Below are 15,814 nucleotides of genomic sequence, written 5' to 3' on the forward strand. Positions count from 1 at the left end.
TCTGTTTAACTTTATAAATCCAGATGTAAAATTCATTTTCACAGTGTTCAGTTGTTTTTTCAAGTATTTTGTGAAGAAAAAATAAAGATTAATGCAAATCACACAACATTTATTGAATAATCACTTAATTTTTTTTGAGTGAATAATATGAACAAAAAATTAAATCCTTGGATTTATGAAATTCAGATTTAATGGATTGGATTTAAAACTAACTTTAATCCAAACTAAATCCAGAGTGAATAATATGGCCGTAAATCTAATGTCGTTTTCTTTCACTCCAATGAGAGTACCCTTTTAGTACTTATTTTTGCACTTTTGAAGGTTTTGTGTTCTTTGACGCCACAAAAGTGTAAAAAAAAAATTACTCCGGAGTAATTTTAGTACTACGGAGTACCCCGGATTTACTCCACATTTTTAGTCAGATCTACACCGATTTGTACACGCACCTGCACACACACTTATGAATTTGAAGTTTGACATTTTAAAATTTTGTTTGAAAATTGAAAAATGCGAACATTTTTTCTTTCAAACTCTTTTGTTATTAACAGAAAACAACCATTATGAATATATTTTCTACTGTATTATATTCCGCCAGATATATTTCTTCCATTTTTTCGTTAATTCTTCACTTTTTCCAAAATGAAATTGAAAACCGAATAATAAAAATTTTCCGCCAGTGTTCTTCATCAATAAAAAAAAAATCCTGTGCCATATAACAAAAAAATCCCATTTTTTCTGCGTTGATGGGATATTTTTATTTTACAATTATAAAATCAAACTAAGGGTGTGTGTCAATTAGGCTGAAAAAACCGATCAGAAGCTTAATGAAAAATTTACCAAAAGTAAAACTAAGTCCGCTTCTACAAGAAGACGCAAAACGCGAGACGCACATAAGAGCAAAGGAGAAATAAGATTTTCTACCGTGAGTCTCCGGTAAAAATTGTTTTGACTCTTTTTGACGTTTCTCTTGGGTCTGCTTCTACACGAAGACGCAGATGGACAAGATGCACATAAGAGCAAAAGAGAAATCGATCTTTCTTTCTCTCTTGTTCTTATGTGCATCTCGTGCGTCTACATTTTTCTGTAGAAGTCGTCATACGAAAACAAGAACAAAATAAAACCAAAGAAAATAACTGTCAAATTTGCGTCTTCAAAAAAATAATACGTATAGAAGCGCGCGACGCATCGAAACGAAAATCAAAAGGAAATTGGAAGATGATTTCTGCGCCTTCCGTCTTCGTGTAATATGCTTCATATGTTATTAACATTAATTTTTCTTTTCAATTCATAAAATGTTTTCCCTAGCCCTGTTATCACTATTTTTTTCAAGGAAATTATCCATTTTTGAATGGTCACACACACAGTTACATTATGTTCTTTCACTCCAGAAAAAGGAGTAAAAATTTAGAGTACTCCTTAATAGAGTGAAAGAAAACGACATAAGATTTTCACCTTCTTTCAATCCGGGATTTAGACTAAAACTCGAGATGCTAAATCTACTTAGCTAAATCTCGGATTTAGGGTAAAGCCTGGTACGCTGCTCGCGCTAAATTTTAGCTCCCATACAAATTATCGAAAATTTTTAGCAGAGATAAAATGGATCCCATACAAGTTATCGATAACTTGTATGGGAATTTTATCTCAGCTAAAATTTAGCGCGAGCAGCGTACCAGGCATAAGTGGAAACGTAGTATTATGCGTCCTAATAACGAATTCAAAAGTCTGACAGCTTTATATGGTTTTCGGGGGGTTAAAAATAACTTGAGTTTTTCAATTAATGTGCGTGAGCTAACTAAACACTAATACTACGTTTCCACCTACCGTAAATCCGAGATTTAGTATAAATCTCGAGTTTTATTCTAAGGGCCTTACTAATAATCAAATTTAAAGCTCAGTTAAATATTTATCTGAGCTTTAAATATTTCTCCATACCAATAACCAATTTAAAAGTCAAGTTAAGGGTAAACGCCACGTTAATTTTATAGCTGGAAAACTGAACTATAAACGCACGGTTAAATTAAAAATCACGATTTGCACTGTCATTTGACAGCAAAAAAAAAACATTTTTCAAGTCAACCAGTTATTGCGAAAAATTAATAATATTGGAGGCAAATTATTAAATACATAAGTAAATGGAAAAATGTATTTGTTTATAAATATTTATCCTTTTTATTAATAAATATTCATTACTTTCAGAAAAGGCTGAAAAAGAAAACTTAAAAAGAAATAGATCTGTTAAATATTTATCTGAGCTTTAAATATTTCTCCATACCAATAACCAATTTAAAAGTCAAGTTAAGGGTAAACGCCACGTTAATTTTATAGCTGGAAAACTGAACTATAAACGCACGGTTAAATTAAAAATCACGATTTGCACTGTCATTTGACAGCAAAAAAAAAACATTTTTCAAGTCAACCAGTTATTGCGAAAAATTAATAATATTGGAGGCAAATTATTAAATACATAAGTAAATGGAAAAATGTATTTGTTTATAAATATTTATCCTTTTTATTAATAAATATTCATTACTTTCAGAAAAGGCTGAAAAAGAAAACTTAAAAAGAAATAGATCTGCAAATTTTCATCGTCGTACTTCACGATATATGAAGTTTTTTTGTATGCACTTTTGGCCTCCTTGCTTGGGCTCCATTTTTTAACTTTTAAGCCTGGTACGCTGCTCGCGCTAAATTTTAGCTGAGATAAAATTCCCATACAAGTTATCGATAACTTGTATGGGATCCATTTTATCTCGGCTAAAAATTTTCGATAATTTGTATGGGAGCTAAAATTTAGCGCGAGCAGCGTACCAGGCTTTACACCCAAAATAAAAATATATGAAGGTATGTAGGTATTTTGTAGTTCATTATTACATTACATGCAAAAAATGTCACTTCAATGATGTCATTTTGACAACAAATGTAATAGATCTGGTAATAGAAGCACAATTAGTTAAACGCGCGTTTATTTTGATTATTAGTATACACCCAATTTAACGCGACGATAAAATTTAACCCGACGTTACTTAAACGTGTGTTTAGCGATTCATTATTGGTAAGGCCCTAAGTCTCGGATTGAAAGTAGGTGAAAATTTTAGATTTAAGCCTGGTACGCTGCTCGCGCTAAATTTTAGCTCCCATACAAATTATCGAAAATTTTTATCTGAGCTAAAATGGATCCCATACAAATTATCGATAACTTGTATGGGAATTTTATCTCCTAAAATTTAGCGCGAGCAGCGTACCAGGCTTTAGGGTAGCTGAACCCAAATCTGAGGTGGAAACATAGTATAACTAACTAAACACAAGAGAAAACATCAGAAAAAAAGTTTTAAAACGAAAACAACAAAAATTAAATTTCGTTCAAGATTTCGTTGTGCTATTTTTGTATGGAAAATTTCGTTTCGTTTCATGAATTCCATTAGTATCGCAAATTTTCTACGATTCCCGAAAAAAAAAACAATCACAAAATCCGATAGCAGTGACGATTTGTTCAAGATTTCTTTAGCGAAATTTTGTATGGAAAATTTCGTTTCGCTTCAGCTGCATACTACGCTTAAAGCCTGGGTTCGAATTACGAACGACATACAATTACGATCATACGTTAACGTTTTGACTATTGCTGTCTCTATTTAATCAGTAGAAAAAGATAGCATAGCAACCATACGTTATAGAAAGTATGCCGTAATTCGACCCCTGGTACGCAGATAAAGCTAAATTTAAGCCGAGATAAAATTTCCATACAAGTTATCGATAATTTGTATGGGATTATTTTTAGCTCAGCTAAATTTTTTCGATGGGAGCTAAAATTTAGCTCTAACAGCGTACTAGGCTTAAGCGCACGGCAAAAAAAAAGCGAAGACCAAAATTTCAGCTCAAATTTAACGTTATCTGCGAAGTATGTAATAAAAGATCACAAAACCCATAAAAATGTACTGTGATAAAAAATAGCTACATGCTACAACAAATTTGTAGGATAAAAATGTGAACGCACTTTATAGCTTACGTTTACGTTACGAAACGGTTCACTTGTTCAAATGTACAAATTCGAATCAAACAAGTCTGATAAAAAAAAATGCCAAGCCAAAATCAGCTGACAAATGTCAGTTGCTGGGTCAGCAATTTTTTTTTTTATTTCTATTTCATTTCATTCGATTACTTCTGAAGTTCGGTCATGAAGAATACAAGTGTTAATTATTTAATTTTAAATTAAAAACAATTCAATCGATTGATTTGGCTGAAAGTGTAAATTTTGCTTATAGTACACATTTACATATTTCAATGTTCTACTTTAGTTATTTATAAATATTTATTGACATTTATATAAATTATGAAATAAAACAAATTTAAAAGTGCGTTGCATATTTTGTTTTGTGGTTTCGGTTTTATTTTCTTTGTGTCGTTCGGACACTGGATACATTTTAAAGGTAATTAATTATAAAGAAAAAAGTTGATAAGAAGAAAACAATATTTTTGTTATCATAAGAGACAAATAAGATTCATCAATTAAATGAATGGCCAGCTTATGGGGATATTGATTGAATTTTTGTCAATCTTTCTTTTTTTTTAAGGTATTCTACCTAGAACTTTGATATTTCACTTTCATTGCATCTCTTAATTAAATACTTCCAATTTTACTTGAAATTGGCAAGATCTCAAATGAGATTGGATTTTATTATTTTATAACTAAAACTTTAAGTTACGCAATTTTTTTTGTCGGCGGCGGGAGGTTGATGGTGAAAGTTTTTGTTTTTGCTTGATATTTGTTTGCTTTCAACAATTTGATAGGAGCTTACTCAAGAATAAAAGAATGTTTTATGTTACAATTATTCGTCTAGAAATTATGCTAGATTAGTAGTACAAGGCTAATAATATGAAACGATAACACATTCTTTTGTATTGTGTTCGTTTAGATAAAATTTTGTTATTGTCATGTACAATATTATCAGAACTTGCACACAACACAATTTCACCACTTCCCCACTCCAATGTTTTGCAGACGGTTTTTTTTTGCAAGACCGTAGTTAAGTTGTATTAATAAAAGGTATCAATGTAGGCTGTAGGGTGCACCTAAAATTAGGTGATTATGTTTATTATTTAGGAAAGCAATTTGCCAGTGCTCTGGCTCTCTGGAGTTTAACAACTTCTTGTGGCTCTTTTGTAAAAATAATATAATTTGTGGTCATTAAATGTAAAAAATACTAACGTAATGATTTTATTTATTAAAAACATGGTGATCGGTTTCTGGGACATGTTTTAGTTACCGCTAAAGCCTGGTACGCTGCTCGCGCTAAATTTTAGCTGAGATAAAATTCCCATACAAGTTATCGGTAACTTGTATGGGATCCATTTTATCTCGGCTAAAAATTTTCGATAATTTGTATGGGAGCTAAAATTTAGCGCGAGCAGCGTACCAGGCTTAAAACGAAACAAAATACTCTTCTTTACCACATCCAGTGTTGAAAAAAACTATGATTTATCATAGTTTTCATGAATTCTGAACTCAAATCATGAAATCATGATTTTTTTTCTCAAATCATGATTTTTTTTTAATTTTTTTCCTAAAGCCTGGTACGCTGCTCGCGCTAAACTTTAGCTCCCATACAAATTATCGAAAAAATTTATCTCAGCTAAAATGGATCCCATACAAATTATCGATAACTTGTATGGGAATTTTTTCTTGGCTAAAATTTAGCGCGAGCAGCGTACCAGGCTTAAGCAATTAACTTCAGAACATGCACATCTATTGCTCTTCCAGCTTTTTTCCATAGGAAATTGGGGTCTACGTTGTCTATGAAGGTGATAAACCCCAGGTTTTCTTATAAATCACCCATTGGTCTTTTACACACGAACGAAATTGTCAAAAATCACAATTGCTTTGATTTTAAAGTAGATTTGAGCCATATTCATAGTTCTTTCATAAGTGCCTGGCTACACAGTGATTTTTCAATCGATTGAAAAATCACATGCGGTGGCTACACACTGTTGTGCCCAATCACGTTCCACTTTTACATTTTCTAGAAACAAACGTCAAAAAGAGAAAAAATTTAGTAATGGAACTGTACTACCCTCAGAAAATTCAGTTCCCTTCGTGAGCATCTTCCCCCTTTACTCCTCATCCCTCTTGCCAACAAACTCACTGCTTAGGCGATTGAAAAATCACCGTGTAGCCAGGCACTAAGCTGTTATTTTCTTGCTTCTAAGATAGACTGAGGTTTATCTTATTCATAGACAATTCGCTGCCTCAAAACTATAATGTTCTATGTCGAAGAAATGGAAAAAAATGACTTTTTTACCCATATAAAAATTTTCGTCTTTTTAATGGCTGCAAGACCGTGTCCACAAAAAATTTATTTTTGGCTTAATACAATATTTATGGCCAAAACAAATATTCAATTTTCGGATATAATGGCTTATACTCAGTACTATAAAGTTCTTAGTTGACATAGAACAATTTGCCTCATTTGAACCCCATACAAAAATGACTACTTTTAAGTTGCATAGAACATTTTACATTTAAAAATTAGCTGCCGGACTCCAAAATAAAGTCGATTATGGCTTTTTTGAAAAAGTTACTGACAGTAATCAGCAATAGTTTGTAAGCAAGTTTCACTTGAATGTTTATTTAAATAATTGCTGTGTAATTATATTTTTTTGCTAATTTCTTGGTAAATACTAATTTGAAATCTTTGAACTTGCTTGATGCACTTCATTAAATTTATGGTTTTTAATAAAAAAAAAAACAACAAAAAGCTTAAAAAGCAATATAATTACTCCAAAAATATTGTTTGTCTTGACTGTAAGTTGGTTATTTTCATATACCATACTCATTACTATAATGTTGTATGTCGAACATAGAACAAAAAAATCAACTCGAAATGCAAGGAAATCAAATAAATGTTCTTTGTCAAAACAGAAAAACGTTAATTAAACAGATTTCCAGCATCAAAAAAGAAATTTTAGCATTTGAATTGATAGATTATCCAGCTACGGTAGTTAATTTTCTATTTTCATGCAAAAATACATAAATAAAGGGTGAAATTCTGATACTCCAAATTTGTAGTCGATTTTCTCGAAACATTTTTTTGAAACATAGAACATTATAGTTTTGAGGCAGCGAATTTAGACCCACTTCTATATCATTTTTCTTTGGAAAAGACCTGCTTCTAAACTGGTTAGAAACTTTTAAAATATGACTATGAAAATGGCCCATTACCATTATCTAAATTGTTCAGTACCAAGCACATTTACGTAAACATAAATCTCAGAAGTACAAACTAAAAAAATTTTCGTTTTATTTTTCCCAAATTTGGTCAAATCATGATTTTTTTTCTCAAATCATGATTTTTTATTTTTTCATTCGGCAACACTGACCACATCAATTAATTAAAATATTTTTAGTATGCGGCCACTCGTTTCGTTCGAAAGATTCTTATTGTCGGTATTTAGAACAATCAGCACCAGAAAATTACCACTTAAATAATTGTATGAAAACTGTTGAAAATATTTTGTTATTCTGATTACTTTGCTCAAAATCACTGTAGACTTTGGAATCACATTTCTGTATAAAAATCAAAGAAAATATTAAATATTAAATATTTTCTGCTTATATTTTCATTCTTCTTCCTTCTGCGCTGTTTTGATCTCGATGCCGAGGGGATCATAAATATCACACGGTCGTGTTAAATTTTTTGGGAGATGGTATTTTTAACATGAAGGCTTCCTCGGATCTTCGTACTTCTAATTTTATCAAGCTTTGTTACTCCTGCATCTTTGTCATACGAAGCATCTTCATCTCAGATGGAGTTAACTTACTCTCAAAATTTGTATACATTGTCCAACATTGAGAACCGTATGTGAGTGGTGGACGAACAACTGCGGTGTAGAGTCTTCCTTTCGGCTTAGGGGGCATTTTTCGATCACAGTATATAGCAGAATTTTGCCGCCACTTCATCCACCCTACGCTTATCGTCTCACAAGTACCTTCGTTATTTATCATAGATCTCAGATATTTAAACTTTTCACACTTGGGAAGCACTACACCATTCAAATAAATGTCAGTAATAGGCCTGCTTATATTTTCATTCTTAATGAAACTATTGTTCATTCAAGGTCGGTCCACTAAATCTAAATCAAATCTATATCCCAGGCAAATAAGTAAATGAAATTGCATAACTTGCGGGAAATTCGGGAGTCACCCGCAATCTTAAAAAAGAGGTTGGTAACGTGTTTATTTAATAGCTCCGTTTTTACTTATTTTAACCGAAAATAACCCAAGATTAACAAGCAGTTGCCCTGCTAGTATGAAGAAGCCATACAGAAACCTATTCAAATGAATTAAAAATTTGACCTGTGTTGACCTCTTTCCGATCATCTCCCTCCTTGAATACCAACAACGAATTGTTGTCATACGAAAAGAGTTGGAGAAAAAGAGAAAGAAACCGAATGAACAACAAGAGACTTATGTGAGTTAATAAAAATGCTAGTCGTTTCAAGTAAAATTGATAGTTGGAAAACCTTTTCGGGGTAACAAATTCACAAGTGGCAGCGGTGGTGCGATGCGAAGTGTGTCGGCCTCCCAAACGCTAGGTCGTGAGTTCAAAGCTATCTCGGGCAATTTTCAAAATTAATTGAACATAAGCGACTTAGCACCACTGAAAGGAGTCTGATGGTCGGGTTGGTCCCCGTGAAATAGTTATAACTCCAGCTTATGAACTTGGTGGCAACACACACAAGGTGAAAACCTTCAATATAAAAACAAACTTATTAACAATAAAAATAACAAATCAAAATTTCGTCAGAGGGAAACCTACACTATCTCAAAAGAAAAATTTCAATCGGATAAAATCTCCATAAAATTTTTGACCCGATGGACAAAATGGGGAAAGGCATCCAATGTACAAAATCTCCTACAAATAATTCTTTCTCCCATTTTCTCCAAATCCCCAAAAATCTCCAATTTGCAAAAACAAAAACGTAATAGATAATTTAATTTGACTTATAGTGATTTTTTTTTTTTGAGATTTTTTTCCTGGAGATTTTGTCTATACCCAGGTCTGTCTTGGGGATTTTGGGTTTGGAGATTTTCTCTTTGGGATTATGGGTTTTGGTCATTCATCACCAACCCTTCGTCAGATATATGAAAAAATGCCATTTTGCTTCCACCTTTCCAATCAGATTAAGACTTTGACCAACTATAGAATTTTATTTAATAAACTCACGAAATTCGTTTACATATAATTTTTTATATAATTTTGTTGTGAATAAGTTTGTCCTTGCTCATTTTTTGTTTAAATGAGTAAAAATGGAGCTATAAAATAATGACAGTACTAACTTTTTTTCCCAGATGGCGTTCTCCCGACATCCTATCATCCTAACAAATTGATTTTTATTATAATTATATCGACGAAACATATCCCATGAAACAAATTTTATCCCGCAAAAAATGCGATTTCATGACCAATTTTTGACTAATTTGCCTAGGCTATTTATATGAATCTTTTAACAAAAAATTGACCCTTTATTGTAGAAACCAGAGAACCAAAAAATTTGTTGCATTACTCCACGGTCACGTGCAGATCAATTTGCGGACAATTTTTCAGACTTCCTCGTTTAAAATGATTCATATTATGGGAATTATAACTTCAAATAATTAAGTGATTTAAATATACAGCCAGGCAAAGTGAATCAGGAAATTGTATGTTGAAGAGTTAATTTTTTAAGCAAATCCATTTAAATTGGTATCTAGGTTGTTTGTTCTTCCGCGGGTTTTCTCTTTTGTGAAAAAAGTTTTAATGGCTAGAAAATTTAGCTTTGAAAGTAATAACGAATCAATCTTATCATAAAATTACTATTGATATTATTTAACTTAATTTAGTTAGAATCTTTTCTTCCAGGAATCCTCTTAGAATAAACAAAAATGCTTTACTGTCCACCCAACGTTACCCTTTCCCAAGTGTGGGTCAACCATGGCATATCCCATTGCTTTATGGACACAGTTGGTTCGTCTGTTGTTGCTGGTTTTATCCTTCTCTTTGGCACTATACAACTAATTATGTATAAAAAATATGCAACCAGGATAACAGATCTAAGTCAGATATCAAAATCACGTCTCTACGGACTACAGTTGTTCCTATTGGCTTTCTTTCCATTACTTTTCGTTATTCGATTTTTATTGATGTACTATGTTTATGATAAGGGAGAAATATATGGATATATGGTGAGTAATCTCAAACTTTGTGATTCAAGAAAAAATAAATTTAATTTTTTTTAATATTTTTTCAAAGATTCTAACTGTTGCCCTAACCTGTTTTGCCTATCCTTACTCAATTTGTTTGGTTATAAAAGAAAGATTTTATCAACTTCCCTCAGTGCCGACACGAGGACATGGATTAGTTTTGCTACTATTCTGGACACTTGGATTTATTAATGAAAATTTGGCTTTCGTAAACTTGCGTCAAGAAGATTGGTGGTTTAGCCTAAAGAGGTTATTTTCAATAATGAAAAATTATTTAGGATCTTTTATACGTGTATAATTTTATTTCTTTAGTACAAAGGATAAAGTCGAGATGGGATTATTTGGATGCCGCTACATATTTTCTTTATTAATATTCGTTCTTGGCCTCAAGGCTCCTGGTCTATCATGGCCTTACCATCGTGATGGCAATGAACGCGAAGAGCTTGTGAACCCAGATATAAGCCGTTCAGCCTTTCACAATGCATGGAAAAAGCTATGTCGACTATTTCCTTATCTCTGGCCTAAAAAAGATACCTGGCTCCAGATTGCTGTAGTAATCTGTATTACTTTATTGATAGCAGGACGAGTGATAAGATTGTTCCTTCCAATATATCGCAAAAAACTTGGTAAGCCTTAAAATAAAAACACATTATATTAAGACTAAAAAAACATTTCTTTTATTAGTTGACAGCTTAACAGAAGAACCTATCTCATTTCGATGGGACTTTGTGCTTATATTTGTGGGATTGTCATTTTTACAAGGCGGAGGAACTGGAACAATGGGTCTGCTGAACAATTTACGTTCGTTTTTGTGGATTCGAGTTCAGCAATACACAACCCGAGAAATAGAAGTGGATCTGTTTAGACACTTGCATAATTTATCCTTGCGTTGGCATTTACAAAGAAAAACCGGAGAAGTGCTTCGTGTGATGGACCGAGGAACTGATTCAATAAATAATCTTTTAAATTATATTATCTTCTCCATCGCTCCAACGATTATTGATATTATTGTAGCTGTAGTTTTCTTTGTGTATGCATTCAATTGGTATTTCGGTTTGATTGTGTTCCTTACAATGTTTCTATATATAAGTAAGTTAAATTACTATATTATTTCTATAAGCATCTCTAATATGACTTTTGTTTCTTTTAGTGTGTACCATAGCTATAACGGAATGGCGAACAAAATTCCAGAGGCAAATGAATCAAGCTGACAACGAACAACGTGCACGTAGCGTTGATTCTTTGTTAAATTTTGAAACTGTTAAATATTATGGTGCAGAGCAATATGAAGTTGATGCTTATAGAGAAGCAATTTTGAAATATCAGGTAAATTATCATTTTATAATCTAAAACTTTTGGCTTTTAAAAAATAATGGGGTCGGAAGTACCTAGCTTTGTTACTCTTGCTGTCATATGAAGCATCTTCATCTCAGCTGACTTTAACTTACACTCACATTTTTTGTGCATTGTCCAACATTGTGAACCGTATGCGGTTTCTGAACGCACAACTGCGGTGTAGAGCCTTTCTTTGAGCGTAGCGAGCTGACTACTACAAAGTTGTCTATTTCATATTTTTTACGAGTAGGCAGTATTGGGCATCTTTTTTCATCGACAGTCAAATCTTGTAATCCCATGTTAAATCAAAGTTGATTAATTGATATGTTCACATATTGCACGGTGGGAAAGATAGTGTCACAACTCAAAATGTGTCACTTCGTACCAAATGGTGTGACTATTTACAAAACTCGCCGCAAGATAGCAGTCTCGTTATCAAATTTATCTGTTTTTACGTAAATTTAGTTTTATGATTTTTTTTATTTTACTTCTCCTGAAAAATCGTGTTTTTTTTAATTGTGACTCTATGTGTCCCAACGTGCGTTATGCTGAAAAGTAAAATAAATCTAAAGGTATCCTCAAAATTCCTGGATGCCTATCTTTCTCATGGGAAATTTGAATAACAGGTGATTCGTGTTCACAAACGCATCGGATGCTTAGGTATCTTGGATAACCTATTCCTATCCTATACATACGTGAATGCACCCATTATCATTGAGAAAAATACCATATTCAGACTATCATAATTTAAATTCAATAAATAAGATGGTATGTATCGATTTGGTATTCCTTGTGTTTTCTCTAAGGTACTCAGATATGAGTGTTGTAATTTGGTCAATTGTTAATTGTATTGCCTTAAACTACATTGAATTGCTATCAAAAATTTCAGGACGATCACACAAAAATGTCGATATATGCGATGTTAAGAAGATTTGTACCATTGTAGTTGGCGCAGTTCAGAGCAGGGTTGTAAATTTTTTTTTTTAATGCATTTGTTTTCCATTACAATTTTTTTAAATAAATATTTATTGCAAATTAAAAATGTTTGCATTAAAAAAATATTTATTGCAAATGAAAAATATTTGCATTGAAAATAAATTTTTTTTGCAAATAAAAAATTTTCTGCATTGAAAAAAAAATCAATGCAAAATTTTTGCATTAAATATTTTTTTTTATATTCGTCGAATTTCTTACAATTTTGACTATTTGGCATTACACTAGGTTCAATATTATGGTTGAAATAGCTTATGTATGCCAAAATTGTAAGAAATTCGACGAATATTAAAAAAAAAATATTTAATGAACACATTTTGCATTGAATTTTTTTTTTCAATGCAGAAAATTTTTTATCTGCAATTAAATTTATTTTTTAATGCAAAATAAATAAACATTTTGTTTTCAATGCAAATACTTGTCAATTACAACATTTTTTTATTGCAAATTTTTTTTTTATTTGCAATAAATATTTTTTTGAATGCAAGTATTTTTCAGCTGCAAATTTTTTTTTAATCCAAATTTTGTTCAGTTGCAATAAATATTTTTAAAAATTTCAAATGCATTTTTTTCAATTGATAATTTTACAACTCTGGTTCAGAGTCTCTCTTTTTTTAGAGATGTGGCGTCACAACTCCGGTCTCCATTTAATGGGCATACTTTCTTTCGATCAAATTGCACAAAGATGGCTTCTGTTGTCGCATTTTAAAAACACGTCAAAACATTTATTTTTTACTAACCTGTCAGTTAGATCTTTAAAATCGCCACAAAATCACTGATACTCGATTTTTCTAGACTTTTGAAGTAAGTTATAGAATTTCCAAACAAAGAGATGTTAAGAGAACTTTAGGTTTATTAGAATTCATTCCGAGGTTAAATCCTTATTTGACCGGAGTATTTGGTATTTTATTTCTATGTTAAGTGATGCAATTTTTATTTTTTTTTTTCACATGACGCATCACCTAGCGATTTTATATATATTTATTTAACAAATTTATACTTAATAACAAAGAATTTGCTTTACGTTCATCCCCAGTAAAATACGTCCTATTTCCTTTTGAAACGAAAAAGACATAATTTTTACAATTTTTATAATATAACACTTTCTTAAAATAAAAATTCCTTCATTCTTCCTCTTATTTTTCTTTCTAGAAAGAAGAATTCCGTTCATTATTGACTCTAAACATTTTGAATACATCGCAAAACATCATCCTATGCATGGGCCTTCTAACTGGCTCCCTACTCTGTGTTTATCTCGTAGCCAATCATAAAATACTTACTGTTGGTGACTATGTTCTCTTCTTCACATACCTCATGGATTTATACATGCCATTGAATTGGTTCGGAACATATTATCGTGCTATTCAAAAGAATTTTGTCGATATGGAAAATATGTTTGATTTGCTGAAAGAAGAAGAAGAAGTATTTGATGCTCCTGGAGCATCAAGTCTCCTTTGTTCAGGTGGTAAAATTGAATTCTCCAATGTAACATTTGGTTATAGCCCTGAAAAAATTGTCCTTCGCAATGTTAGTTTCACTGTTAATTCGGGCAAAACTGTTGCAATTGTGGGTCCATCTGGTGCTGGTAAAAGTACTATTGTTCGGTTACTCTTCCGTTTCTATGATGTGATGCAAGGAGGTATTCTTGTTGATGGACAAAACATTAAGCTCGTGAAACAAAGCACATTACGTCAGTGTATTGGAGTTGTGCCCCAAGATACAGTTCTATTCAATAATACCATATTCTACAATATTGAGTATGGAAAAATTGGTTCATCGGCTGATGAAGTTTTTGAGGCAGCACGCAACGCTGACATGCATGAACGTATCCTATCGTTCCCAGATCGATATGATACAAAAGTTGGAGAACGGGGGCTACGTTTGAGTGGTGGCGAGAAACAAAGAGTAGCTATTGCAAGAACGTTACTCAAGGCTCCTGTAATTGTACTTCTCGATGAAGCTACTAGCGCTTTAGATACACACACTGAACGGAATATTCAGGCAGCGCTATCTAGAGTCTGTGCAAACAGAACAACTATAATAATAGCACATCGGCTATCAACGGTTATTCATGCTGATGAAATACTTGTGCTTCAAGATGGCGGCATTGTTGAACGAGGTCGTCACGATGATTTGGTGCAACGCAATGGTGTATATGCTGGAATGTGGAATCAGCAATTACAAAACTTGGACGCTGCAACAACTAGTAGTGATAGTGAGACTGACAAAACGGATGGTGTTTCCAAGATTACCACCACTGGGGGATCAGTTGTAAAAGCTGGGCATGGTCATAGCCATGGTAAAAATTAGTTAAAAAAAATAAACGTCTTTAGACGTTGAGAACTTATTTTAGAAAATTAAATTATAAAATGCATGGAAATATTTAAATAAGAATGAAAGGGCAGCTAGTTTTGATAGGTTATTGTGTAAAATATAAAAAAACTTATTTTGTTTTGAAACCGATAGGTTTGCGTTATTGTGTGAGAGAGCTGACTTTAAATTAAAAAAATATTTTTAATATCGAATTATTGACTTTTTATTGTAAAAGAAATGAAATTTTATAGAACCAAATTAATCACTTTTTAGCTTGAGTTGAATAGACGTATGAGTCGAAATAGTGGCGTGATTGCAGCCGCTTGTTTAAGTTGCTGTTAAGGTAAGTTAATAGGGTGTTCGAATTTCTCTTCGAATTCACATTGCCTCAATTAAAAATATACAAAAACAAAAAACAACTTATTTAAAACTTAAAGATGAATTTTTAGAAAAAAAATCAAAATAAACAAAAAAAAATTACAGTTTTGAACAAATAAAAAAAATCAATCAATCAAATTACAGTTGTCAAATATCAACACGATATTTGATATTTATCAACAAAATGAATGAATCGGTATTACCGTGATCGACTATCTAAATTTTTGGTAAACTGTGTGTTTGCTATAAATTTGAATTCTAATGTGAATAGTTCTTTTGATAAACTCGGTATTATGGATATCAAAAATGTTGCTGTTTCAAATTTTCCATCAATTGCAAATTTAGATTTAGATTTTTCTCATCATATTTTTTTTTACTAAGAGAACGTCGCGTCGTTGTTGGATTTTCAGTCAAATAAAATAGGTTTTGTGAAAAAAATTGTGTTGCAATAAAAAAAAAAGTATCGTTAATAGAATTATCTCTTAGAGAGCGAAAATGATGAAGAAATTTGATTTAAGCAAGCCATTATAAGAAGAAAAATACGGGATGCTTCAAATCCAT

The 15,814-nt window shown here is 31.9% G+C and overlaps 1 protein-coding gene across 3 annotated transcripts; it reads left to right on the forward strand.

Moving 5' to 3' along the window:
* The first annotated feature begins 4,146 nt into the window (after window positions 1-4,146).
* LOC129914420 (ATP-binding cassette sub-family B member 6) lies at window positions 4,147-15,087 on the forward strand. Of its 3 annotated transcripts, none has more exons than XM_055993674.1 (7): window positions 4,147-4,424; window positions 9,875-10,216; window positions 10,284-10,483; window positions 10,547-10,860; window positions 10,919-11,323; window positions 11,385-11,560; window positions 13,715-15,087. In XM_055993674.1, the coding sequence occupies exons 2-7, from the start codon at window positions 9,917-9,919 to the stop codon at window positions 14,870-14,872; spliced, it is 2,553 nt and encodes an 850-aa protein (XP_055849649.1). In that variant the 5' UTR covers window positions 4,147-4,424; window positions 9,875-9,916; the 3' UTR covers window positions 14,873-15,087. The 3 variants fall into 3 exon arrangements, with proteins under 3 accessions (XP_055849649.1, XP_055849648.1, XP_055849647.1); XM_055993673.1 differs by having other exon boundaries at window positions 9,879-10,216; XM_055993672.1 differs by having other exon boundaries at window positions 4,148-4,424; window positions 9,894-10,216.
* Window positions 15,088-15,814: the final 727 nt, after the last annotated feature.

The sequence above is a fragment of the Episyrphus balteatus genome, chromosome 3 (genome assembly GCF_945859705.1).
Source record: "Episyrphus balteatus chromosome 3, idEpiBalt1.1, whole genome shotgun sequence".
Classification (NCBI taxonomy): Eukaryota; Metazoa; Arthropoda; class Insecta; order Diptera; family Syrphidae; genus Episyrphus; species Episyrphus balteatus.